The sequence below is a fragment of the Nansenia antarctica genome (genome assembly GCF_963989245.1).
Source record: "Nansenia antarctica genome assembly, chromosome: 4".
In the NCBI taxonomy this organism is placed as follows: domain Eukaryota; kingdom Metazoa; phylum Chordata; class Actinopteri; order Argentiniformes; family Microstomatidae; genus Nansenia; species Nansenia antarctica.
This window is the reverse complement of record NC_137689.1, coordinates 18,662,176-18,689,478: the sequence shown is the minus strand read 5'-3', so window position 1 is coordinate 18,689,478 and position 27,303 is coordinate 18,662,176. Positions and strand designations below refer to the sequence as shown.

The 27,303-nt window shown below is 45.2% G+C and overlaps 2 protein-coding genes across 2 annotated transcripts; both read right to left on the bottom strand.

Annotated features, from left to right (window-relative positions):
- Window positions 1-3,765: 3,765 nt before the first annotated feature.
- Window positions 3,766-8,065, bottom strand: pcolcea (procollagen C-endopeptidase enhancer a). Its single transcript, XM_080529017.1, has 9 exons — window positions 7,934-8,065; window positions 6,458-6,566; window positions 6,094-6,352; window positions 5,701-5,825; window positions 5,459-5,595; window positions 4,905-5,287; window positions 4,693-4,770; window positions 4,398-4,568; window positions 3,766-4,192 (listed from the first exon to the last, which is right to left on the bottom strand). Exons 1-9 carry the CDS (start codon window positions 8,017-8,019, stop codon window positions 4,062-4,064), a joined length of 1,479 nt encoding a protein of 492 aa, XP_080385143.1. The 5' UTR covers window positions 8,020-8,065; the 3' UTR covers window positions 3,766-4,061.
- Window positions 8,066-11,770: 3,705 nt separating this feature from the next.
- Window positions 11,771-21,985, bottom strand: LOC308156757 (period circadian protein homolog 1-like). Its single transcript, XM_080530184.1, has 20 exons — window positions 21,858-21,985; window positions 20,651-20,974; window positions 19,611-19,858; window positions 19,356-19,477; window positions 19,033-19,234; window positions 18,323-18,517; window positions 18,080-18,158; window positions 17,837-17,943; window positions 17,558-17,711; window positions 17,143-17,371; window positions 16,914-17,022; window positions 16,657-16,789; window positions 16,436-16,539; window positions 16,135-16,308; window positions 15,727-16,014; window positions 14,429-15,564; window positions 14,117-14,306; window positions 13,743-13,926; window positions 13,347-13,497; window positions 11,771-13,054 (listed from the first exon to the last, which is right to left on the bottom strand). The coding sequence occupies exons 2-20, from the start codon at window positions 20,968-20,970 to the stop codon at window positions 12,764-12,766; spliced, it is 4,416 nt and encodes a 1,471-aa protein (XP_080386310.1). The 5' UTR covers window positions 20,971-20,974; window positions 21,858-21,985; the 3' UTR covers window positions 11,771-12,763.
- Window positions 21,986-27,303: the final 5,318 nt, after the last annotated feature.

Below are 27,303 nucleotides of genomic sequence, written 5' to 3'. Positions count from 1 at the left end.
AAGCGCAGAACAGAGTCAGGACACATAATCAGATATTTAATGAGGGAATAGCAGGGAACAGGGAAAAGCGGGGTGGAATGGCAAACGGGGTAGGGCAGGCAGGCAGGTAGGACAGGCCGGCAGGCAGGCAGGGCAAGCGGGTCAGGTAGGGCAGGCAAACAGGGCAGGTAGGCAGACAGGTAGGGCAGACGGATAGGTAGGCAAGTAGATAAACGGGTTGTGGTCCTGAAGTATAAAGAGAACACGATGAGACAGAGTACTTAGACACTTAGACTAGAGAATGAAATGTGTGACTAAGCAGCCGAGAACTAGACTTGAACATTGAAACAACAAACAATGATTTGGCGATGAGAGGATGGGAACCCAGGGTTTAAATACAGAGATGGTATGTGCTGATGACCATCAGGTGAGCAGACCGAGCAGGTGGAGATGATGAGTGACAGGGAAAACGCAGCCTGGCCACGCCCACACACACCACAACAGGCAGACAGGAGAGAGCGAGGCACTGGCACAGACTAGGTGGGCGTGGGGGGCATGACAATCTATCAATCCTTTTTAGTAAGATAGTTCTACAACCAAACCGAGTTTGGAGTGTTAGGTTTGAGAGAAAAAAATATTTGCTGGTGCAATTCACTGGAGGGGTAAAAAGTAATCTTCAAGCAAGGCACATATTTGAAACTGCAGAACATATTCTGCCTGGAAAGTTGTGGCAATATGCCAGAATTACCTGTGCTAAATAAATAAATAAAATAAATATAACAAACTGGTATGTAAATGTGTTAAGTTATAATAAATACAAATACAGTTTTATTTTTATCTGTTCTCTATTTTCAGACTGGCTCCTCTTCCTGCTGCACCCATGGGTGTGAAGGTTCTGCAGTGCTTTCCCTGGTACAGGCGCTGTAAAGGCAGGGGCAAGGGAAGACACTGCCCCCCTAAGGCCGGTAAGAACACTATGAATGAATGAATGAATGAATGAATGGACTTTATTGTCATTGCTACAGTACAGGTACCAAACAACGAAATTTAGGAGGGGTGGCTCCCCTGGTGTTAGGAAAGGGAAAAAAAACACTTTTAGAAAAAGAAAAAATCACAAGAAGGTAAGGAGCTGGTTTACATAAATAAAGGCTATGTACACAATCCACTGTACTATACTGCACAGATAGTCAACTAGGGTTGTCATATTGCACAATAGTATTTTTTCACGTTATTTAAAGTGTCACAGTTTGCAGGCTTGAAATGTACATGTTTGTGCCTCAGCACTACACCTGATTTTTTCAGTCCAGCAGCTGCCATACAATCCGTCCAGACTGTCCAGGGCCCAGAACCTCTTTGCTGTGTTCAGGGCCTGGACGGCCCTGTGGTAGAAGCAGTTCTTCAGTCTGTTTGTCTTAGCGGCCAGGGTCCTGAACCTCCTTTTCGAGGGCAGCCTGGTAAAGTGTACGTGCCCAGGGTGGGTCGGGTCCCTGGAGGTCTTTGAGGCCTTCCTGAGACAGCGTGTGTTGTACAGTTCTTCCAGAGAGCTGTACAACACAGCTCTCTCACTACAGTGTGTCTAAGACACTAGAGGAGAAGTGGGCTTCCTTTGATGGCCACTTTGGGCAGCGGTGGTATAGTGTGGGAATCTGACTTCCCAAGTGAGATGAATGTCAGTATGAATGTCATGTGAATGTGTTTTTCATTCTCTTCTCTCCTCTCTCTCCCCTTCCTGCTCCCCAGTCCCATCCACAGAGGTGGAGCCTCAGTACTCCCCTGCAATGTCCTGGGCCAGGGACGATTCTGGAGGGGGGGTGCACCCTGTATACTTCTCCCACAAGGCCAGAGTGACGTACAGACATCAGATGGAAGGCAACATTATCGATGCCACCTACTAACCAGCATCCTCTGCATCTAGCTCCCAGCGCAACCTTCAACAACCCACTTCATGTCCTAAGCAGCCCACTGGATGCTCAGAAGCCTCTGTGACTCCAACCAGTAGTTAGGTCTTTGGCTAAAAGTAACAAGTCAGGACCATTGGTCATGCCAAATGGTTGGCAAACGTGTGTGTTGGTGAGGAGCTTTGTTATGTAACCTTAAGGTTGCAGTTAGTTGCTTGGTAGCGCCATTGCGTGCTGTATGATTGACATTAGAAGATCTTTGACATTAGAAGATCTTTGACAAATGGGAGAACGTTTTTTAGCTAATGATTTTGAGACAGGATCTTTGCTTTGTTTACCGTTTACCGTTCAGTGCATTCTTTATGTCTCCATGTTTTGATGTCATTGTGGTCATTTGTCACTTTATTTATTTGTATGTGTGTGTGTGTGTGTGTGTGTGTGTGTGTGTGTGTGTGCCTTTGATAATGTGAATGTCTGCTTTTATGTTCCCCGTGTAAAGCCTGCTTTGTAGTGGTCCATTGTACAGAAAACCTAACCAGATGTTACTGTTACAGTACTTAACTATAATCGACGTGAAAATCTTTATTACTGTAAATTCCTATCGAGCAATTGCTGTTATAGCCCACAATTTGTGAATGTGCAAATGTCATTTATTATCCTACCGTCGATATTGCATTTGTATTGTTTCCGTGAAATAATCAATGAGCAACTAATGTAGTGGAACAAATCCAGTGTTGGTTGTGAACTTGTGACAAAGTAATTTTGTTGTCGTTTGATTAAAATTAATCTTGCTAGTGTCTGTTTCATGTTGTTGTTTTTGTTTTAGTACAGTTTTGCGTGGGTTGTCTGAATGAGACTGTATCTGTGTTGGTAGGCCTACAGGAAGACAAGGGATGTACTTGCTGAACAAACAGGCCTCTATGCCAGACTGTCAACGTAGGTAAAGATTAACACGTAGTGACGTCACTAAACCTGGGGGAGCGAACACAGCGATTTGTCTGTGTAAACAAACGGCACAAGTAGATGTACATGGTAGAGAGGTTATGTCATTTCCATGTAATCCCTCCTGTGCATCAGATAACACTCCTGGGTGAACATAAAGCTAATGTCACACTCATAATGCCTGATGTACATGATATCAGAATGAGATCTGATCTGAACACGTTATATAATCATGACTAGATTATGATTAAATACTAAAATAGTAACTGCAACCAAAAAGGTGAATGGCCAACCCGAGGGGTGGTTAACAGCCCACATGAATCATCATTATCATAACACTGAGTTTGACATGACTATATATTAGTGACTAATATGACTATATATTAGCCCTACTGTTCTCCATGGTTCGATATTTGGCAAAAGGCAAGGCAATTCATCATTTAGTTGCGTTAAAAAAACACGTTGACTGGCATGGTTGACAGTACAAAAATGTCAACAACAGATATCTGGCCACATGGTGTCACTGTTGCATACAAGAAATGTCGAAGCAGTTCCCCGTATGCAGTCACGCCAAGCAAAGTGCGTGGTCATACACTTATTATTATTATATAGGCCTAAGCATCACTCACTCTATAGGATTTTATACTGTATTTTAGTATGTCTGCTCACTGATCAACTACTCCATGTTGTATCTAGTTTTAAACCCACAACATGTTGTAGTTTGGTAGCAACCGTATTATGACATTTTGAATTTTTGTAGCAACCGTATAATGACAGATGGCTGCGCCTGTTTTTGGAATGTCATTAGAACGACTCACTAGATTGTGAATCTGACCACTAGGGGGCGTACGATCATTGTGCAGTAAAGCTGTACAGATGACTGCTGAACGTTACATTTTCTTATGGTTAAAGTTCATATGATAAACAGGTATGACCAATGTGTTATAAATCCTTTATTCAGAGACATAAATTACAAATATAAGGTCTGACATTTGAAAGTTTATAAAACTACAAAAATAATACAATATAATCATATTATGAGTTGGATAAAAACTGGTGTTATGTGATACCTGTGAGAGACCCTGGAAAATTAAGTTATGTTCATGGCAAAATCAGGAAAAAAATACTGTGGATCTTTTAGTTCGTTCAATATCCCATTCTGGCATCATAGCGTTAGTTGTCATGGTATCCTTGGATGAGATCAGATTTTCTGGCCTCTAATTGGTGGACTGAGGTTGGAGGTTAGCAAGGTTGGTTGTTGATATTGGTCAGCAGATTGTGATGTGGGTTCTTGTATGGGGCGGTAAACGCACCAGGTACCAGTGTGCCACGGCCATCCTCGTCCACCTGGCCCATAATGATGTAGTTCAAACCTGAAAAGGAGATTGATCAACATCAGGCATTTTCAAAACTGTCTTTCCTGATACAGTGCATCAGTGGAGGTAGAAAAATCAGAGGTCTGGCTCGTTTTCATTCATGGAATGGAAACAATATCAAACAACATGTGTTCATTATAATGAGCCCCTCCACCGGCCTCCATGGGTGTGCATGTGTGGATCATGTGGTAGGTTGGCTTACCTCTTCGCAGTACAGGACACTTTTTGCATGTTGACATCAGCTTGACAGACATGGCCGGTCCAGCCTGGGTGATGGTCAGTCGCCCTGCCTTGTAGGCCTTAATGAGCGAGACGCTGACACTCATACTTCCCTTAGGACCAGGGGTTAGTGCTGTCACCTTCCCTGTGATCACTGGGAGAGAGGATGGGAGGAGAGGGGACAGGAAGTGGGGGTGTTAATTGGAATGCTACCTTGGTTGGCTATGGTGTGAGAATGCTAGCGCTCTGTGATTTGCTGTGCAGTGTGTGGAACTCACCGAATTCACTGGCACAGAAACTGGTCTTGATGGTTCCATCCCTCTTGCATGCCTTAGCACACAGTGGGTTCAAGGGGACTGTAGAACACAAACAAATACAGATGATACACACAGTCGCACAAGCAGAGAATCACCCACAACTCTGACAAACACACACACACACACACACACACACACAGCTCTGGCCACATTAGTGCTCCAGCTTTACGTACCTGGCCTCTTTACCACCACTTTCCCGCCCTGGCCTGGCTTGACTGGTGGACGGGTTCTTACTGGTTTGACTGGTTTGACTGGTTTGGGTCTGGCGGGGGGCTCCTGGTACGGTTGTGTTGGGGGGGCTATGTATCTGGCTGTGGTGGTGGTGGGTGGCTGGGTGGTGGTGGTGGTGGTTGTAATGACAGGGGGTTCAGGCAGTTTGGGTTTAACAGCAGGCCTGGAGGGGACTGACCCTACATGGGGTCCCGTGTTTCTGTCTGTCGTTACCAGCCGGGAGCCACGGGGGAAGCTGGTGTAACTGGCCATAAAGCCATCAGAGGTCACACTGAGGTCAGACACAAACTGGACCAGTAGCACGTTCCCATTGGTCACGATCGTTCTGTGGGTGGAGACAGAGGGAGGATTGGAGGAGAGCAATGAAAGACAATTAGATTAATGGTAACCTAGTACCAAACAGACAGGACAATAGCAAGCACACACACACACACACGCGTACGCACGCATGCACACAGACACACACACGCACAAATTTCTATCTTTTACCACTTACTCAGGTATCGAGTCTCCACAGTATTTTCCAATACGCCGAGAGTCATCTTTCTCTCCACCGTTGAAGAACGCCACATAGTCAAAGCGGCAGTAACTGTCCGATTCCAAGTCAAATTTACCAAACGTCACCTCAATCACCTAACCGACAGACAGAAAAACACATCAGGTTTATGATTTGTGCATAATAGTGACAGCATCATTTGCAGAATGCTATGCATAATAAAGAGCATGATGGGAAATTACCATGTCTGTCTCCACTGTGATGAGCCAAGAGCAGCTGATGCCTGCTGGGTAATTTTTTTCAGGCCAGTTGGGTGTCTTGATTGAGCCCTGGGACTTTGTCATCTTGCCTCCGCAGAATTGATCTTCTAAAACAAGTGATACAGACATACATGATGAAGTCATCTGGAATTTTACAATTATATTATTTTTTTCTCATTCTCAGTCATTCCTATTAGAAAGAAAGACTTAATAATAATAATAATAATAATAATAATAATTAAACACTTTTCATTATACAAGAAAAATCTGAAAAAGTGTATAAAATAAAAGATTAAAAAATTAAAAGTAAAAAAAGAAAAGAAAAACAGCAATCAAAGTCTTAGGAGGAAGGGTAGGCCAGACTTTACTGCTTACCATCTTCATGTGGTCTCCCTCCATTGAAATAGGCCACAAAGCCTCTCCCTCCAGTCTCTCCATCAGACACCATCTCCAGCATCATGGTGTTGGTGGTGGAGATGAGAGAACCAGGCCGGAACGTTCCACAGAACCTTCCTAGCTTCTGCACCATTTTGGAGTGACCGTTGTACACATCCAAGTAGTCATAGCGACAGAGCGGGTCAGCCTCCAGGTCGAAGATGCGGAAGGAGAGCATGACCACATTGCCCTCTGGGACCTGGGGTTCAGAGAGGGGGCAGAACAACAACAGAGCCTTGGAATGAGTTTGTGGGGGAAATGCTGAGTCAGTTGTTAGTTATGGTGCGGGGGCTTGGTGACTCACAGTGATGCGCCATAAGCATTTGCTGTTGGGTTTGTAGTAGCTTGGAAACCCCTCGCTGCCCACGAAGCCTGAGTCTGAGACCAGGTCACCTCCACAGTGGAACACTGGCCTGAGAAGGAGCAGAGAACACAGAGTTTAATACCATGAGAATAGTACAGTATATGTTTGTCATGGACATGAGGATGTACAGAGGAATGTATTCACTGTAAGCACTTTGTGTTGTCCAAACACACACGGCTATGCACACAGTCACACATTCTTTCTTACACACTCCCACACACACACACACACACGTGCGCGTGCATGTGCGCACGCCCACACACACACTAATACTCAGTATTATAATTCTCTTTGTCACCAGATTATATCTAAATCCCTTTAGTACCTAACAAAAATGCCTCCCCTTGGAACACAAGTGTCGGTTACTAGAGACTGGGGGTTGTTGACAGGATGGAGGAGACTGGAAATAGTTAGTGGGGGGTCATGGCATCCTCCACAAGAGCTTCCTCTTGAAGACCTCCCCCATATTACTCTGCTTTCTTTCTTTTGTTTATCTTTTTTTTTTAAGTCCTCTACTTATCCCAGTCTCAAACTCAACAACCACGGCTCTCCTCCCAACCCCCCAATTCTACCCAGTCTACTGCTCAAATATTTAATCCAAGCTCCTCTGAAATAACACAAAGCTTGCTTTATACAACGGAAAATACCCAAGTCCTGACTATTTCCAGCATACTTTCATGGATAATTATATAATGGGAGTAGAGTCACAGACTGTCTGATGCTAGGGACAGAATAAATAAAGAGTAAATGTGCTCCATGTGCTTCTTACAGTTTTGTCTGTTAACAAGTCCTATAAGCAAATGAACTGAATGACATAATCATCCCTACATTTCAGCACACTAAATTAGAGAGTTTGTTTCAACAATTATCAAGTAGTCAAACGAACAGCAACAAAAGAAACTCTCCCATTCTGAGTCTTTTCCTTATAAAATGCTGAGTCAAATAATTGTCGCTGGAAATAGGGGACAAAATCAGTTTTCCAAGACTCCAGCCAATGCTATTGAGGCCAACTTGAACATAGACAAAGTTGAGAAAACTCCTACTCAGAGTTTGAACCCCAGCGAAGAGACGCCAACTGATGAGAGCCAAGATGTCCGGAGCCAAGCTGTCCTGATACAACCCCATGCAGACAGGCAGGCAGGCAGACTCCAAAGCATCAACATCCATGAGGTCAACCACAGCATACTACAGACCAGTCACACCTACTAGGACAACAGTGCTGCCAATATCCACACCAAAGCAAATCTACCAAAATCCTAACTCACCATAATCACCCATAATACATTTGAATTAAACCAGACCTAATGACAAATGTGCATTCTTGTGTATACACTGTGCAATCAAACCTCTTGAGCTTCCTCTTACAAACACACATTCCAAACCCACTAAAGCCAATCACACGCCCCCATGCCTCACCTGGTGTAGTTGGTCTGTGCCTGAGCCTTGGATAAACTGAGAGACAGGAGCAGGGAAAGAGCCCAGATACAGCCCTTACACTTCATGACTGCAGACACAGCAACTGGGGACACCAGAGGAGAGATGGGAGCAAGACGGGGAGAGGTGAAGGACAGGGGGGGAGGGAGCCACTAGAAAGGCAGAGAGAAAGAGGAGGAGAGAGAGAGAGAGTGGGATGTTGAAACGGTAGAAGGAGCAGGAAAGAGTTAGAGGGGGGAGGTGACATGGGGGGGATGGGAGGGGGAGGTTAATTATAACCAGATGTTGTCGAAATGTTAACATTGGCCTAGATGAAAAAGAGGAGGCACAAAGAAAAAGAGAGGAAAAGCAGTGCAATTGGGACACACCATTGACGCACACATCTGAGAAACACACTGATTACAAGCACTGCAATAATGAATCATTCTTCAGAAACACACATTCCTCGTCAAAACATTCTACAGTATCATTTGCACCTCACTGGATCTGACCATTGCTTTTTGTAGACTTAGCATGTTATGGTTATAGCACTTCTAGTTGTCAGTTTTATTGACAGCATGTCTCAGGTACTGCCAAAGAGAGGGCCTGATGGACCATTATGCTGGCTGCACAGGTGGAGGTAGAGCCTGGGGGCGGAGGGGGGGGGGGGGGGGGGGGGGGGGGGCGGGGCGGCACTTTACAAGCAAGTTCCTGTTTTTTTGCATTCCTGTAAGTGCAAGCTTCTGACCAACACCTTGACGGATGTATTCAGAATCCTGTTTTTTTGTGTGATTTTGTCAAGGACATATACAAGGAAAATACAAGTTTGGAAAGAAGTTGAACTTGAGCCTTTTGAATGGAAATGAAGGATGGAATCTCTGGCCTATTCCCTTGGACCACATCCCCCCCTGCCCCCTGGAGCTCCTTTAGCTCCATAGTTTTCATAGTCAGAAGTGGCTTCATTAGCCCCCCACAATGCAACAAGAAAAAGAAAAACACTACAGAGACAGGGGGGGGGGGGGGGTGTTCTCCCTCTAAGGGTGCTTACTGTTGCAGAACCGAGCCGTTGGCCCACATAGCTGGGGCCTGTAGAGGGGGGTGCTGTTTCATGAAGCCCATAAAAACAGTCCAGTCCCGGAGGACAGATCAACAGAACCATGATCAAAGCCTGGTGGAGGGGGCATAGACAGGCCATACTGTCTCAGTTGGTTACCAGTTTTACACATGGTCAACTACTTGAACTTTGAGGATTTATTAGCTAATGTTATACAGCTACACTATCGTGAATTGTACTGTTGTTACATGTCGAAAAATAACCATAATCACCAATGGTATGGAACTGCTGCTAGCTGGTCTGAGACTGCCGCTACCTCCTTCTCCAACCAAGGTGCCTGAATTGAGGAGTGAACTGAAGTTAAAAGGAAGTTCGGGACAATGGAACTTGATCAAAAGTGTTTGTTATTGTTTTTGTTTCAGCCTGTAGCCACGATAAGGGGTGTTTATTCTTAGCTTCGGTCTGTAACTCTCCAGTGTGCTAACTGTGAGAGCTGAGGCTCTGATAAGAGGGAGTGCAGGAATGTGGTGACGTGCGTGAGTCTGCTGGGGGGTGGATGGTGTCTGTGTGTTTGCCTCTGCTGCTGCTGCTGAAGTGTGGGAGTATGAGTGACCGGAGACACCTGGCTGGAGTCCAAGGGTGTAGGCCTCTGCCACGACTCCAGAACAATCCATCAAGATGAACAGGCATTCCTGCAGAGAGAGGGGCTACTGCACGTAAAGGGGTGAGCAATGGGGGAGTAAGGGTCTTTGTTAGCGGAGGGATGGAGAGAAAAGGGAGCATCTACAGCGAGATGGAAACTGAAAAGAGGGAGTAAAGAATGGGAGATTAAAAATAATCAAATTTGGAGAAAAAAAACAGAAAATTGTCTTTCACTGAGTCATGTTCATTTGTCCCTGCTTGAGACAGAAATCCCCCCTGCAAAACTCCTCCACCCCCCACAGAGGCACATGTATGTTGTCTAGAGTTGCACAACATCTCTGGAACCAATGAAGTCAATCAGAAATGTGTGAAAAATGGAAGGCAGGAGAGAGGAAAACTGAAGACTGGAGTGAAGAAAAGGGAGAAATGGAGTGACAATGGCCTTCCGTAAACCTGCAATTGTGTGAGCCGGTGACAAAGTGTGTGAGGCGGTGACTAACTGCCACTGCTCTTCTCAGAAGAATCATAAAGCCTCTCTCCTCTGTCATTGTGGTTTCACCCAAAAGCAGCTCAAAAAAGATCAGAGTCCACCACAAACACACTTATGGACTTATGGACATACACACACAGAGAAAACACGTGAAAAAAACAAACACATAAACACTGTTTACTGCTCGTCACATAACACATCTATGCACAAAAATATTCAATAGTGAGTTACTGGTGGATCAAGTTATTCCAAGAAATTTGAGGAGCAGAAACAGACATCGAAGCAGACCACAAACTCTGGCAGAATGATGAGAATGATGATTAAACCATTGGAGAATAACAGTAAAGCAAACCCTGTGCCAAAGCCCCAGGCCTCCACACATTTTCGGGGAAGCATTGTTTAGATTTAGGATCATATCCTCTACATTGCATCGTCTCAACTCCAGATGTGTGTATATAATGTAGCCTGGACAGTAACCTCATCTAACCTGTGTCGGATGGGATCAGATAATAGACCATGTATACAGTATATGAAAACCACATTGAATTGGTAAGGTTTTCTAGAAGCTTGAGTGCAATATACCAGATTCTCCTTAAAATATTTTTTCGTGGAGTATATCTTCAGTTCTAGAGTGATGGACAATGTGTAAGGCATCTGTTGAAGCTATTCTGCTCTTACTTCATGCTCGAACCATTTGGCAAAATGTCTGTGGATGGGAATAGCACTGCCACTGGGAGAACAGTGTCCCTGCCTCCTCTCACTCTGCCAGTGGCGTGGAGTGCTCTCTCCCTCCGTGTACATGCAAAATGGAGTGGAATGTTCAAAACACTCCTTTTTTGCAACCTCAGGAAGAGAGAAGGCAGATCCTTTTTGATTTAAGAGTGTTGGTCTCATGGCTCTTTATTGCTCGCAGTTGAGCCCCTCCGCCACCACACTGGGTTTTACACTGACTTAAGACCCGAGCCACAACTTAATCAACCCTGCCTGTGGAACCTAAACTGTTGATTTGTTGAGGAGAAGATTCCGGAAATTCTTGGAAATCTAAGGGCTGGGATTAGAATGTGCTCACGCTGAGAGGGTCAGGGACCCTTTCCACCAATGGAGGAGCCCGTCCCTGTGAAATTGATTAAAAAAAAGCCACCCCATGTTGTGTCAATGCTCTCTATAAAGCTATATGCATCATCATTCAGAGAATTGTTGATCACACAAGTCAGATCAGGTAAGATTTTCAGTCAATTCCCTACAGTACATGGGATACAGTGGAGGTAGAAATTAGAGGACAGCCTCATTCCAATGAGCCTATCCTCTAATTTCTACCTCCATCAGCCTCCCCTGATGGGATACATAGCGTAGCAATTATTTAGCTGGAACCTTTAATTATAATAAGCCTAGAGGTCAGGATAGATAGGTACTTATATATTTGCAGCAAGTTAAAATGATGCCAAAGTTTCAAAACTAGTGTTTTGTGTCATTGTAAGATTCTACACCCTCTAGTGGTAGGGAAGGCAACAGCAGATTTGCCAAAACAACACCTTCGAACACGTTATGCATACTGTAGTGTAGATACTAATCACACACCACAAATGCAAACACACATCAGACACTAGAAACAAGAGTCTTTTTTACATGTTTATTATCATTTACCAAAATCGCTCGGCACAAACACAGAATATTCACAAAGGTGTTTAGAGTTTTATAGAAGTTAACATTCATAAAATAGATGAGAGAGAGAAAGACGGAATAAGGGATACACTGTGAATCCCAAACACAGAGTATCTGACCAATACAACAGGCCTATTCATGTAAACTCAGCCTATCAGTAGCTTTGCTCTCCTTCCCTCTCTCTCTCAAACTTTGTCCAATCAAGAAGACTGGCACCAACTGGTCTGTTACCATGGGAACTCCCATCTCTGCTCCAGAGAAATTGGCAATACTTTCTGTACACAAGACCCCATAACACAAACAAAGAACATACAGTATTTGGAATGTATGTACATCTGGGTAGACGATAAAATAGTCAGGACATTTTTCTATTGTCTAAAACTGTACATCTTTTTACACAGATTCTGCATCATTCTAGAAAAAATTACATTATATGACGAAAACTAAACACACAAAAATGGTAGTATATCAGCTCTTGGATGGTATACAGACACTGTACAATATGACATCACTTTGAAAATATTTTGTAGTATTCTACCAAATACATTCTTCAACATGAATGTAATATTTAACCATTGTTCTTACCATCACAGATATGACAGTATTTTCCAATATGGACATTGGATCAATAAATTCGATTGCGTTGGTACACACAATAGCTTGTAAACGGTCACTATTTTAGGGGAGGAAAACCCCCAAAGAAGTGAAATATAAAATTCTGTCGTTGTATAGGGGACCAGGCACAAATATACAAATAAAGTGACTATTTACAGTAAATGAATACAATACATATTTTTAGATACAGTGAACAATATTATCCATCATGTGTAAAAGCTGACATTTATTCAAACTGGATCAGGTATTCTTTGGCTCCTTATCTGTTCCCATAGACCCATTTACATTCATCTTCAACACAATGACTTTGCCTCTCTCTGTCCCAAATTGTCCCATTGTGCTGAAATTGTCTGAGTTATTTTCGGGGTTTTCAATTGCCCTTGCCAGACAAAGAAAGCTCTTTCCCTGTCAAGGACGACGTCACCTCGGACTCGTCAGGTGTTTGGCCCTGACTGTTGGTGGCAGCAACGTGTCCGTCCTTCTCACCTGGCCTGGCACTTGTCTCAGCCGTCTGCTGGAGCGACGTGTCGGAGGAGTCTGATGTCATGGTGACATGTGCCTCCTGCAGCTGGAGGACCTCTGTCAGGTCGATGTCTTGGAGTTCCTCTTCGAAAGGTCGCGCTGCTGAGGAGGCGGGAGGAGACCCACAGCCAGTACATGACTACGCACAAGCAGAGAGGGGCAGGAAGGGGAGAATAGGGTTAGAAAACACATCCTCCGGACACCAGTACACTCCTATCTAGTCATCACCATCACAACTTCAAACATAAAGTCAACACAACACACGCTTCTCCTTGGTAGTCATAACAGCATTGCGTATAAAGTGTGATTATTTAGATTAGCCTTTTTAAAATGAATAATCAAAAGTATAAGTGTGAAGGCCCCACGGTGGCTCAGCAGGCAGACCTGAGAGTGACAGGGATGACGTTAAGGCGGTCAGTAAGGTCACTTACAGGGGTCATGATGGCTTGAGGAAGGCGACCAGTCCCTATCCATGGGTGGACCTGGACCAGCTCTCTCTTCTGCTCCTCAGTGAAGCGCGGCTGCTGCTTCTGCACAGCCTTCAGCATCACCCGGTCCTGCCTCAGAACCGTCTCCCTGTCCCTTTAAAAACACAAAGACAAATACTTTCAAATACTTTCACACACAGACACACACACATCCACCGATATTCCAGTCTGAAGAATCCCAATTAATTCCTTCATATCTCACACATGCATGGTATTATTATATATAATAATAATAATAATAATAATAAGGTTTTATATTCACATGACTCATCATGACTTGTAACCATCACTACAATTGCCATGACAACAAGCCAAAGTGGCCATGGAAAGACTGCATACCTGGTGGGCATCTGGTATGTCATCATCACTTTGTCATCCGTGTTGGCCATGAGGAGCCAGATGGGGTCCTGAAGGACATACTTCATCAGCTGGGCCTCCTCTGCGCCACCTGCTGGCTGCTTGTGGGAGTGGTCATTCTCAGACGAGTCGACGCTACCGAAGTACTTGCTAGTGTTGCTGCTTCCTGAAGTGGAAAGGTTCAAAGTTCAGTCCCCTCTCAACATTCTGTACTGTATTATATCGTAAAAATGTCATTCAATATGGGGTATGTTTTTGTGAGTGTTTGTATGTGTGTTTGAATGTTAACTCTCTAAAAATGTCCTCTGGACAAGGATAGTAAACACTGGTTGGTTTTGTATGTTTTTCCAACTCACTCGTTCCACTTCCTGACGTGCTGCATCCATTGGAGCCAGATCCAGAGGAGCCTGACCCAGAGCCCGACGACCCGGATCCAGAGGCGGCTGAGCCCGTGCCTGAGCAGGCGTCCTCCTGCAGCAGTAGGTCCAGCAGGTCGCTGGACGTGGACATGGCGTCCTGATTAGAATCATCCGCGTCAGCGTCAGCCTGGAGGGAGAGCACAGAAGGGTGAACAAGTGAGACCAGAACAACTCACTAGCCCCATCAACACAGCTTGTTATATTCAGACAAATCCAAAAGAAAATGGACTGCGGAAGAATTCAACTCACGTTATCGTTCTCTTTGGAATTGTCTTTAATGCTGCTGCGGTTGGCGGAGCCTCCTTGCTTCCCTACCCAATCCTGAGCAGCCACTCCCGGCGGGGGCGGGGTCTGTAGGGCGGACATGCCCTCGGGACGGTTGAAGGGCGTCTCCTCCAGCTGCAGCAGGTTGAGGGGGGAGGAGCATCGGGATTGAAAGAGGGGCGAGTCGGTCCCCTCCAGGGGGTGTTGGCCCGACGACTGAGGGGTACTCGAGCGGGAGGGGCCGCGTTGGATTAGGATGGGGTCCAATATCGGTAAGGCCGAGGCGGGAACCCCGGGAATAGCATTTGGGAAAGGGAACGTGGGAGTGGCGTTGTAAAAGTGTTGAGGTATCTGTTGGGGTATCAGCGACAACGCCGGGTTGAGCTGGGCCGCTAATGGGCTGAGCTGGGGCGCTAAATGACTGAGTTGAGCCCCCGTGGGGTTCAAGTGAGGTATACCGTTGTTGATTTGGGTCATGATGGGGTTGTATTGACCCAAACCAGGATTGAGCTGCGTTACTGGTATAGCTTGATTGAACGGCGGCAGAGCCTGGCCGAGTTGTGTGAGAGCGGGGTTCAGGTGCGGTATAGCAGTGTTATATTGAGGTAGGGCGGCATTGAGCTGTGGTACAGCCGCGCTGAGCTGAGGGAACAGGTAGTTGGGTAGAATCATCATCATCGGAGGAGGAGGAGGCAGGGGTAGGGGTAACTGCGAGGGGTGCATGAGGTACTGGAAGCCTGCCTGGGGGTTGGTGTAGCCCACCTGCAGGCCGGGGTCCACCCCTGGGTGGGTCAGGAGTTGCTGAGGGACAGGGGGGTACATGGGGAAGAAGGGAAGGACTCCGGGAGGGTAAGGGCTCCCGGCAGGAGGGAGGCCGGCCTGAGAGGCGGGCCAGGAGGAGGAGGAGGTCAGGGGTCCCTGCATCATCAGAGGTTGACCGACGGGGAATGCTGCGCGCCCTCCTGGCTGTCCTTCCCCTCCCCTGCTGTTCATGCCTGAACTCGACAGGGGGCGGCGGCGGCCGTGCTGGGAGCCGTCCTGCTGATGCTTCAGCCTCTTGCCCCCCCTCCCGCGCTTCCGCCCACTGCCACCTGCTGGGTAGTCCTGTGAGCTGTGCACTCCTGAAACACACACACAAAGAGCAAGAGAGGCTTGAAATAGTGAAATACATCGCAGTGAAATAACCGATGATGGATGATGGATTGTCATTGAGAGGTAACGAGATCCTTGTCGTCTCAGTGCATCTACCGTTTTGGTGAGAACTCCTCCTGGTTGCTACCTACCTTTGGGTGTGGTCGTGTGTCCGCGCAGCAGGGGAGGCCCCGGCTCCAGCATGCGCAGCTGGCCCAGGTCGCTGAAGCGGCTGAGGAACACCTGCTCCTCTTCCTGCGTGTGGGCAGACAGCACCTCTTTGGTCAGACCCACCAGGCCCGAACCTCCGGCTGATCTCCTCCCGTGATGAGCTGGGCTGGGCTGGGCCGAGGGCCGGGGAGTCACTGCGGTGGCGACCGGGGCTGGAGAGGTGGGGGTGGGAGTCGGGGTCACTGGCGCCTCCTCCATCATAACAATATCTGAAAGAGAGAATGTCAACAATAAATGTCAGATTGAGGCGGGGCGGCAGAATAAATGAAGGACAAAAACGTAGAGGGGATAGTCAGTCAAACAAACGGAGCAAGAGGGCTTTCGCCTACCTGACTCTGGAGGTTTCTTGTCCCCTACGTGGACGATGGTGCTACTGAAGCTGCATTGGGAGGTGACGGAGACCACACTCTCGGCTTTGCAGTGCAGTGTCAGAGGGCTCAGTGGGTGGGACCCCTGTGGACCAACACCTTTAAGGCCTTCATTCACCCCCTGGGCATTCAGATCTGCAGACAAAACACACATCATGTTTAGTTACATACACTGGTCAAAGTCTACCTAAAAAATCTGAGCTTTTAAAATAGCAGTGGGGCAGGACATCACTCCCGTAGCGTTATGTTCCAATGACGGTACCTTTAGGTGTCTGCTTGTCGTCATCAGAGGTGGACGATGTCGTCCAGGAGGAGGAGCCACATTTCCTCTTCACCGTGTTGGGGACATTGCAGCTCTCCAAGTACCTACAGACAGGAAATGACATATGACATATTACAAAGTGCCCAACACATGGCACGAAGAGAAACTAGATCATTTACAAGGTTGATGTTCTTCACATGGACGCGAGAGCGGCCACATACCTTACGATGCTGTCCAGGCAGTTGATCTGTTGGTATGAGTAGGTAGCTGATGGGTCTTTCCTTAGTGGCTGTACTCCCAAAAGCCCTATAGGTCCAAGGTCATTGTTAACCTTCTCTGCCTCCACCAGGGCTACTGAAGAGAGGACGGGGGGGGGGGGTAGGTATCATTAGTTCAGCATTACCTCAATGTTGTTCCTTGTGAAGCTAATATGTGCATGTTCAACTCATATAGTCGTTCTATCGTTTCAAATGCTCACCACTGGTGGTGTGTTTGCGGAGTGGCGGCCGGTTGCGAGACTCGATAAAGACTTGCTGACCGCTGGTCTTCACCATGTGGACATCCTTGCACATTTGCTGGAACGTCATCTGATTGGGGACCAAGAGGAGAGATACATGAGAGTGGCTCTGGATCTGCCTGTCTGGGAGTCTGTCTTGTGTGTCAGAACCGGCATCAAGATTCATGCGTGCGTTTTTTTGGGCACTTACTGGTCTGTGGGGCTGGATGGTCAGCTTCGAGGGGCTGTTGCTGCCTGAAGAAGAGCCTTGACTGGGCTGTTGGTGGTGGTGGGAGTCGTGGGAGCTCCCGTAGCCCTGCGAGCCGGCGCTGTGCACCGGCTGAACCAGCACACGGTGGATCTGCTCACTCAGCCGGGGGATCTCAGGAGACATGGTCACCTCTCCTCCCGGGGTGAACACGTCTTCATTCAGGGGACTCCTGTTAGTGAGCGGTGAGAGAGAGAGAGAGAGAGAGAGACACACACATACACAGGTAAGAGACAAGAAGGTCCTAACAAAGTACCTGAACCGCTTGATAGCTGTACCAAGATGTTACAACGTGGGGCTGCTGAGGAATTTAAGATCGTTGGGAGTTGTAGAGAGGTTCGTTCAAGGGGCTACTCACGTTCGCACTTTGTGCCGGCCCACGATGAAGGCAACTTTTCGGCTCCAAGGATTGACGAAGGAGGACCAGCTGGTATCAATGGTGAGATACTCCCCATTCCGGGCGCACATACGAAGGGGGGAATGTTCAAAGGGCTGCCCTGCTGACTGAAGAACTGAGGGAGGAACCACACATCACATGTATGAGTCATCTCGCCTCACTTTCACTTAATTCTCCCCCCCCCCCGTAAATGTGCCCATTTCAAAGCTTATGTATAATGAAGGGGATAGAGGTACTCACTCTTCTTGTGGATGGCCACCATGAGAGGCCTGTCATCGGGGTGGATGTACATGAGCACAGGAGTCCCCACCAGGTCCTGGGGCAGGTAGCCCAAGAGTGGCACAGCCCTACAATACAACAACAATAACAACATTATTATATATATATATATTATACATTACATATAAAACACACCTGGACCACCATAGGAAAACTTTCTCCACATAGAAACGGACAGACGGACAATCAAACAAGAACACTGACCTTTCATCGACCTCCTGAAAGAGACAGCTGGGCGTATGGCTAGTGGTGAAAATCCTCTTGTCCGCCGGAATACGGGGAGCTGGAAGAGTAGGGGAGGGAGGGAGAGTGAGGGGGGCTGGTTAGGAAAGAGGCAGAGATAGCTCTGGACACACTTGAGTGAGTGAGTGTGAATTATAGGACTGTTTTTTTGGACTTTAGAACTTTGACCTGGCCTGAAAATCCGAAAACCTGAACGTTACATACCCTCGTATCCTGAGTGCACTCTCTCAGCGATAAGCAGGCAGCAGGGCTGGGGCAGGGAGATATCGGAGTCTCGTAGCGTTAGTTGGTAGGGGGTTAGACGGAAGGGGTAGTACCGCACCTCACCCTCAGTATCCCGTCCCTGACTGATGCGGCAGAACATGGATTTCTCCTGAGTACAGTCCACAGGGGAGGTCACTGAGAAAGATGGTAGGAGGAGAGACGGCATTAATACAAGAGCAATCTCCATACTAGCCAAGTCAAACAGGTTTGTCCATTTCCAACTTAAGTGTCATCACTGCACAGCATTGGTCCTACAACCAATTAGAACTCTTCCTACCATGAATTCTGCAATGGGGTTCTTTTTTTCACTGCTGAGTTGACTGTACACATTACATTTGTTTCTTCTACTATAGTGAAACTGTCACAATTTGCTAAAGATACACAAATGTCTTTACAATTCCTGCCACTTTAGCTTAATGGCCCCCGACCCTAGCATAGATGATTTTTTCTTGCTATGACTTGAAGGATAGATGATTACAATTACTTTGACAAATGTATTTGCTGTAAGTCACTTTGGATAAAAGTGTCTGCTTAAATGCCAAACATGTTAAACATGTAAACAAATGGATTAAAGGACTTAAGTGAAATGAGTTCAATCCATGCATTTGAGCTCCAATCTGTCTCCTCTTTCTCTGTCTCTTGTCACTCACCAGAGCCCGTGCAGGAGGCCCAGGGAGGCAGACGGCAGGGAGCAGTGCTGCTGTAGAAGGTGCTGACATCCTGGGGGGCCAGGAGCTCAGAGAAGAGCGCCCCCTGCAGTCGCTCAGGCTTACAACGCAACATGGAGGAAGCCTGGGGGGAGATGTAGACCACCTTCCCAGAGAGGAAGGACACACCCACAGAGAACGTGTCCTGGAAAAGAGAGATCAAGAAAGAAAGAAAGAGAATTAGAGCCACAAGAACGCTGGGTGTGAGAGGCTTTTGGCCAAGTGCAAGTTGACAAAGGCATGGGTATGTAGGTCTAACTTCCTACCGTGTTTTGAAGCGTGTATTCGGAGGTGATGTTGTCCAGCTCCTCCACAGTGAAGGCTGAGAGGTCCAGACTGCAGCCGAGATTCTCCTCCACACTCCACTGATGATAATACTCTTGATTTGCTAGAGAAAGAAACAAAGTCAAATCATAAATACCAGCAGATGCATGCTAACTGTAGCTAAAAAGAGATCTGAACCCACATGCTTGGCATCTTTAAGCCTGTAGCTACCGTAGGCATTTTGGTCACTCAATTACCTCGGACTTGTTTGACGCAGTTGAGCGCATACTGTAGGGAGGCCAAGGTGCTGGAGCGTCCTTTCCCCCGATGGTCTGCAGGGACGCGGATCTTCAGCTCCTTCAAGGCCTTCAGCAGCTCCCTCTGGGTCTGCAGCCGGGCTGGCCGGTCACTGCTGCAGCCGCTGGTGGAGGGGTTGTCCTGCTCTGAGCTGCCACTCAGCAGGCTGTAGGCCATGGAGCTGTTGAGACGGCTGTGCGAGTTTGAGCTGAAAGGTGGAAACAACAGTCAGTTATAGCGTTGTTGAGCAGGCAGTTTCATCAGAGGCGTTTGATGTGATTTGTTTTCCATGATTTTGATCCATATCTAGGGATGGAAATTGTTAAGATGTTATGGATCCGATTCTTTAACGATTCCTGATAGGAATAGAATATCTGCCTATAATAGCATTTGAACATATTGAAGTGAATTACAATGCTACTTTTCTTAAAAGGATAGAACTTGGAGAACAAATCTAAAACTGACTGATAAAATAAATAATTCTTCTTCAGAAAAATAGGCATGTATGCCTAGTAACAATTAAATAAATTACAATACTCTTTTTCAAAAGGGAATAAGCTAATAAAGCTAATATTACATTTAACTGGCACATAAAATAAACAATTCTTCTTTATAATTTAGAAGGTGTGGCTAAAAAGGTCAGACACATAGCGGCTACTGGCCAATGACGTATCTACGTTTCTTTATCTATGCCGGATACTAGGCTACACCTTAGAGTTTGACGTCAGACGCAGAGTTTGACGTCATGACGCATGAGTTTTTGGCATGTGCAACTGTCAGAAAAACATGCCGGCATCAATAAAAGGAATTGATCACCTTGAAGGCATACGATTCCGATTAGTTACTGGTTCTTGATTCCCAACCCTATCCATAACACTGGACATTTTCAAAACCTAGCCAGTCTGTATTTAGCGTGTGTCTAGTCTCCTGGTTCTAATTTCTCACAAGCATGGCATCAGACAAAGTTTGTAATGCATGTTTTTTATATGAAGTGACTCACCTCTTGCTCCCTGTTGTCTCTATGGCAGAGTCTTTCTCATTGTGGGAGCTGCAGGTGGACTGCTCACGTCCCATGTGACCTTCGACCTCCCTCTCAGCTGAATCATTCCCGCTTGAGTGGGCATCAGTGTCATCAGAGTTTGACACTTGGGGACCCCTGGAGGAGCTGCCTCCGGATGAGCGGATGCGTTTTCCATTGGGAGGAGAGCTGCCTCTCCTTCCAGGGGGGCCTCCCTCTTGACCCCCCACAGCATCTTCTTCTACACTCATTTCACTGGTGCCATTTCCAGGAGTGATGTATGCATTATCATCACTCATCATTCACCTGTTGGAATAAATACAGAACTTTAAAATGCAGTTTCATGAAAGTATACCACAGTGTAACAGTTCAATTTGTCATCCACACTCAACAGAAACCAGATTAGCATTCTTTTTGGTTCTACTTCAAGAAAACCCAGAGTAGATTTACTGTCTACATCTAAAGACGTGGCTACGTCGAGAATCAAGTAAGCCTATTGTGTCAATAAACGTATTATTTAAAATCATTATTTGGGTACATGATCTCAAGAGAATCAAGTCATGCAGGTGATCTATACCCTAAATACTAACTCACACGGAGTCATTTACAGCAGAAACCGATGTATAGCGTAGATAGAGCAATATACTCAACAAAATAATTTAGTCACAGTGAAAAACAATTATTTGACTGTAACAGTTGGTCAAATCTGTTCGCTTCTGGCTTTAGTCTACTGCCTAGTGCCATGACATGTGCTGAGGGTTTAAGCACCACCTTGTTGCCAGGATGACACCGTTGACAGCAGTGAACGCAACGTGCCTCGCGTTTTAGGCGCTCATGCGATTGTTCTGCTGGACATACAGCTTCCAAAAAGATTTATCACACTTGAACTAACCGCAACACAATATTCTAAAGCCAATCTACAAAAAAAAATCTGTCATAAATAATAATAATAGATCAATAATAAATAATAATTAATAATTATCCAAATCAATTCCTTCCTTCCGCCAAAATACTTTCAACAAATTGTTGACAATATATAAAGAAACACAACATTGTAAAACAAACGATGCACACACCATGAATGGCAAAAACAAAAAACAAGTTACAATATTTTTGCTACACCTGTATTATTAGCAAACTAGTCAGCTAGTTTGCTACCCACCGAGTTACCACGATCTGACATTCTCACCTTTTTCATCCAGAGAAGGTACGATCCCAGGTAAACAATGATCCAAAGCGTTCAACGAAGTATTCAGAAGATTTGACAAAATATAAAGATCCTAAAAACTCGCCGTATCGACACCTCCAGCGACAGGGTCAACTCTGACTTTGGGCTGAAAGTAACACATTCCCTTTGGAAGACAGTGGGAACACACGCAAAAGCACACGTGCGCACGCCCCTGTTGTGTCCCTTACGTCGCAATGATTGGTCTTCATCAGGACCGACTCCGCCCAATTACAATACAGCACGCCCAGCCATTGCATTCATTGGTCCTGCCCAACATGCACGGGGCTTCGCTGTCACGTTGCCCCAGCAGTGCTCCGCTTTTTCCGACAACCCCCAGCTAGAACATTCGCCTGGTTATGTTTCCTCGTTTCATTTCCTAGTCTCCTTTCCTTTATTCTCACCACTGATCCGTGAACAATTGAAAGGTGTCTGTCTTCCCTTCAAAATGATTTGCTAATCATGATTTATATGCATACAACCATAAAGGAACATGACAGCAACAGCATGCAACAACCTAACAACTCTGAATAGACTAGAGCAGGAATTGTACACTATGCAATTACTAGCTGCATTATATTTAAACACCAATTGGATTATGTCCCATCCTGTCTATTTGAAATATTCTGGTTATTTTGGGGGAATTGGCTCACTTCTGGGATTGTTGTGCACAGAGAACATGGGTTCCAGAGAGTTAGTTTGGTGTGGATGGGGTCCAGAGAGTTAGTTTGCTGTGGATGGGCCCAGAGAGTAGGCCCAATCCCGATTCCCTTTTCTACCCCTATGGCTCGTTTTCGAGAGTGACTCGATTTCGAGCCAAGGCTTTCGAACAGAGCCACAAGCCGTCGGGGTTGCTGTGGATGGGTCCAGAGAGTTAGTTTGCTGTGGATGGGGTCAAGAGGGTTAGTTTGCTGTTGATGGGTCTTCCACGCTCATGATTTTTTATATAATGAAGAATCTCCTGGAACCTGTGCTTTGCCAACTTGTTGTGGTTTATAACTGATAGGTGTGTCTGAGAGGGCCCCGGGTATGTTTGGGTTCATCTGTCTGAATGGGCAAATCCCATGAAATACCAGGATTACTATTGTGCTGCATACTCTCTCAATGTGTAAACTAAACAATTACTATTTATCACTAGCTTTCCTTACCCACTCCCAATAATGGGCTATTATTTTACAATTCACTTCTACTATGATAAACAACTACACTATGATTACATAGACCTTCTACTAGCCTTCTATTAACAGCATTACCACAATAAAATACATTGTCAGCCACCATGACAGTGAAACTATACATCTGTGGCTATGGGTAACATGTGTATGGATGTAGAGGGATAAATATCCACTTGGTGGTGCTGTACAATTTTTGTTGTTGCGAATGTCATCTTGCTGAGGGCCTCTCCAGGGTGTGCTCAATGAGAGTTTAAGTACAAGTCGATACCTACCTTAACTTTGGGACACTGTTAATCATTTGCTGATACAAAGCTTTTTTTCTGAGGCAAAATTTCATATACAGTGTGTCTGTGTGCTATGACATAGTAAGTGGTATGTCCATTACAACTAAAACAATTTTGAATGTACAGGTTCCTATATTTAATGCATTTAGATATGTTCATTTAATTAATTCAGCATCCATGTGAATGATGCTGCTCTTGCTGTTGCTCACACTATTGTATATTGCACTACGCGACCTTGGAATCTGTCTTGGACATCTTACTGCTCCTCATTGTACACCATGTTGTATTATACTGTACTGTATGTCTTGTATGTCTTAATATAATAATATATGCCATTTAGCTGACACTTTTATGCAAAGCGACATAGATTTTCAGTATACATGTTGCCAGCAGGAATCAAACCGTCAACCTAAGCATTGTTAGCACCATGATCTACCAACTGAGCCACAGAGGAGGACATTTTGTGTCATTGCTTGATATGTTGGTGAAAGGAGAGCTCCTTGGTGTGCCGCTAACAAATTCCACCAACCTGGATTGTGTCGCACTAAAAGGGTCTTGTGTGTTGATCTGTGCACACATGACTAAAATGTTGCTTTTGTGACATAATATTTAACTGAATAACATAATGACTTGTGTTTCACATCCTCTTTCAAGTTACATTTGGCTGTTTAGGGGATTGAAGGACAGGGATTGTATGGTTTATAAATGCCATGAAGGCTATGTCAGTCATTTCATATTTGATATTTTTAAGGATAACATAACTCTAGACGTAAAACCCTGTGAATATTATTGTATACTGTATTTATATATATATATATATATATATATATATATATATATATATATATATATGTGTGTGTGTGTGTGTGTGTGTGTGTGTGTGTGTGTGTGTGTGTGTGTGTGTGTGTGTGTGTGCATGTTTGTGTGTGTGTTTTATTGTATTATTATTCAGTTAATATTTACGGAAGACATTTCGTTTCTTGCATGGTTTATCTCCCTTTATCTAAAGTTCATGTGAGATGCCACCACTCCTTGATGAAATATATAGTAACAAAATATCTTACAACACAGTTGTAAATATAACTCAATGGTATTTGGACCCATTTTATCATAGTTTTTATTTAGTTTAATGTTGTCATTGTTTTCAAACACACACACACACACACACACACACACACACACACACACACACACACGCTGGAAATGTCTAACTCGGAACAATAAACACAGGTCATCATAATTATTGTTTTTCCAATATATATATATTTCCATGATGTTCATCAATATAATAAGACATTGATAGATTTACACTACAATTGTTTTATGTACTTCTGGTTTTCAATTGGTTTCCTCTGTTACATTGTAATCCACCTTGTTTTGTATCCAACCCCAATCGAAAACATAAATACATCAATAAATAAAACAATACAAACTGAATAGAACACATTACCCATGATCCCCCGGTCTAGTCCCTCCTGTAAGGCCAGGCGAACAGGAGCAATGTGGGCATTCATCCCTTAAATTCCAGAAATCGTTTTTCCCCCCCCCCAAATGATAGATAAAACACAGCATTCTGGCTCAAATCTTAACACCATTCTAAGCATTCTGAACGATTGACATGACTTCCCAAGTCACATCCCATTTTCTTGACCTGACTAACATGATTAACATAGATAGTAAGTCTCTATTTCATCACACACACCCCCCCCTTTCAAAGTACACACAATCTAAGCCATTGACATCATACCAAAGTTACTTTATGCAACTTACAAAGAAAACATTTGGTCCAAAAATATAAATAAAGTCAGTGTAGTGGACAGAGCATTGTGAATTTATGGCCAACCTAGGTTCAGGTCCAGTGGCTCAAAAGGTTCCCTCCTATGATGAGGTCACTGAACACATCTGAAGGTTGGCATAAAACAATATTCTCCACCACATCATATTCTATTCACACACACCCCCCCACCCCCCCACCCCACCCCGCAAACAAAAAATATGAATAAAAAATAAAACAGAAAGCCCCCCAGAATACAACAGAAAAGTGACAGGACATTATACGATGCACACATCCATCCTTAGAGAAAAAAAAATCAAAAGGAGCACTCACATAAATCAATGTTGTCTATTTTTTTTATCTAAATTTGCTGAGCACTCTTAGGACAACCCTTGGATTTGTCAAGAACACAAAGAGTCCTACCCCGATCAGTAGTGTCATGTCACTTCTATCCACTGAGATGATAGTAACTCCTGTTGAAGGCTCCAGCCTAAATTGTTTTTGTGACCTTCAAATATTTTCGAATTGACTGGAATTCTTATGGTTACATAGCTTTCATTAAGTTTCTTGTCCTCATGTACATCTTGATACAACTATTATAATCTCCGACCTGAGGAAATAGGACCCCCCCTTCCCCCAAATACACCCCCACACTACAACACTGAACAATACAGATTATTTTTTTTATGTCTTTTTGTTTGTTTTTATTTAACAGCTATAGTTTAAGTTTATATTTTCTTTCATTTTGAAATTGTTGTCAGCACTACAGAGACACACACAAAAGAGGAGTTGTGCTATCATTAGTTATAGGAGCATGTGTCTAAAGACAAGCACTGTAGCTCTTCAGACTTGGGTATACACAGCAGTCTTATGGTAGGGGAAGGGGGCTGAAGCACGTTTTGCTTGGGTTTTGGTTTCTCTTGCATATCTTAAAATAGCACATTTAAGTTACCATCTATTTGCCAGTATGACACATTGACTAAAATCTGAAAGGGTTAGAAAGTCACATGAATGTGGATGTTTTGGGTTAAGCTTTCAAAAACAGGGGATTGCGATCAGGGAAAATATGTTGTGTCCCTCTACTTGTTTTTGATGGCAGTTGGCAGCATAAGCAAGAAAATCTGGTCTTTGGTCATTTTCCTGTGAATTAGTTTTGCTCTGCTTCAGGGGAATAAAGGGTAAGGGGTGTGGGGGGGGGGGGGGTTACTCTTTACAGGAAAATAAATGTGCCTGGGCTAATTGTGTGTGTGTGCTAATTGTGCGTGTGTGTGTGTGTGTGTGTGTGTGTGTGTGTGTGTTTGTCGGTGTGTATTTTGCGTGCTTGCGTGCATGCGTGCGTGTGTCGGTGTGATATATCCCCCATGTGCAATGTGATGTGTGATAAGTGGTTGGAGTTGCTCTGCCCACAAAGATAAATGATCCAACAAGCATTCCTTTACACACCTGGGAAAAAAGTGCAGAACCCTCTTTAACCCAGTCTGTTGGCTGAGCTGTTACCTCCCCCCTCTGCTGTTACCTCCCCACTCTGCTGTTACCTCCCCACTCTGCTGTTACCTCCCCCCTCTGCTGTTACCTCCCCCCTCTGCTGTTACCTCCCCCCTCTGCTGTTACCTCCCCCCTCTGCTGTTACCTCCCCCCTCTGCTGTTACCCCCCCCCCCCTGCTCGTGTAACCCAGTTGCTGTGGAAACGGCTTGACCTTCCCTCGAAGGTCTAAGCGGCCTAAGCGGTCAGGATAAACTCTGGGACATTCCAGGCAGAGCTGCACCACCACACACAGCACACACAGCACACATAGCACACACAGGGATCCCCAAAAAGGGGGGGAAATAGCCTTCTACGCAGATCTGCAGGTGGGGTTGGAAAGGTCATGTTGAGAGGAGGGCAAAAGTGAGGAAGGACAGGATAACCTACAGGATAACCTACAATGCCAGTGTTTAGTTGTATCCTATATTGCTACTGATAAAGTAGACAACAGGTCTGGCAGATAGCACTAGGAACAGGGTTACAGATGTATGGGGTAAGGGATGGACATGCAAGAACAAAAGACTAAGACCAAACCAGTAAGGGCACCGATGACAAAACAACTCATCATAAAAGCCTCTCCCTAGTTGCTTGGCAGTGTATAACTTACAGAGCTGAACTGCAAAAAGACACACAAGATGCACAGAGGTAGAGA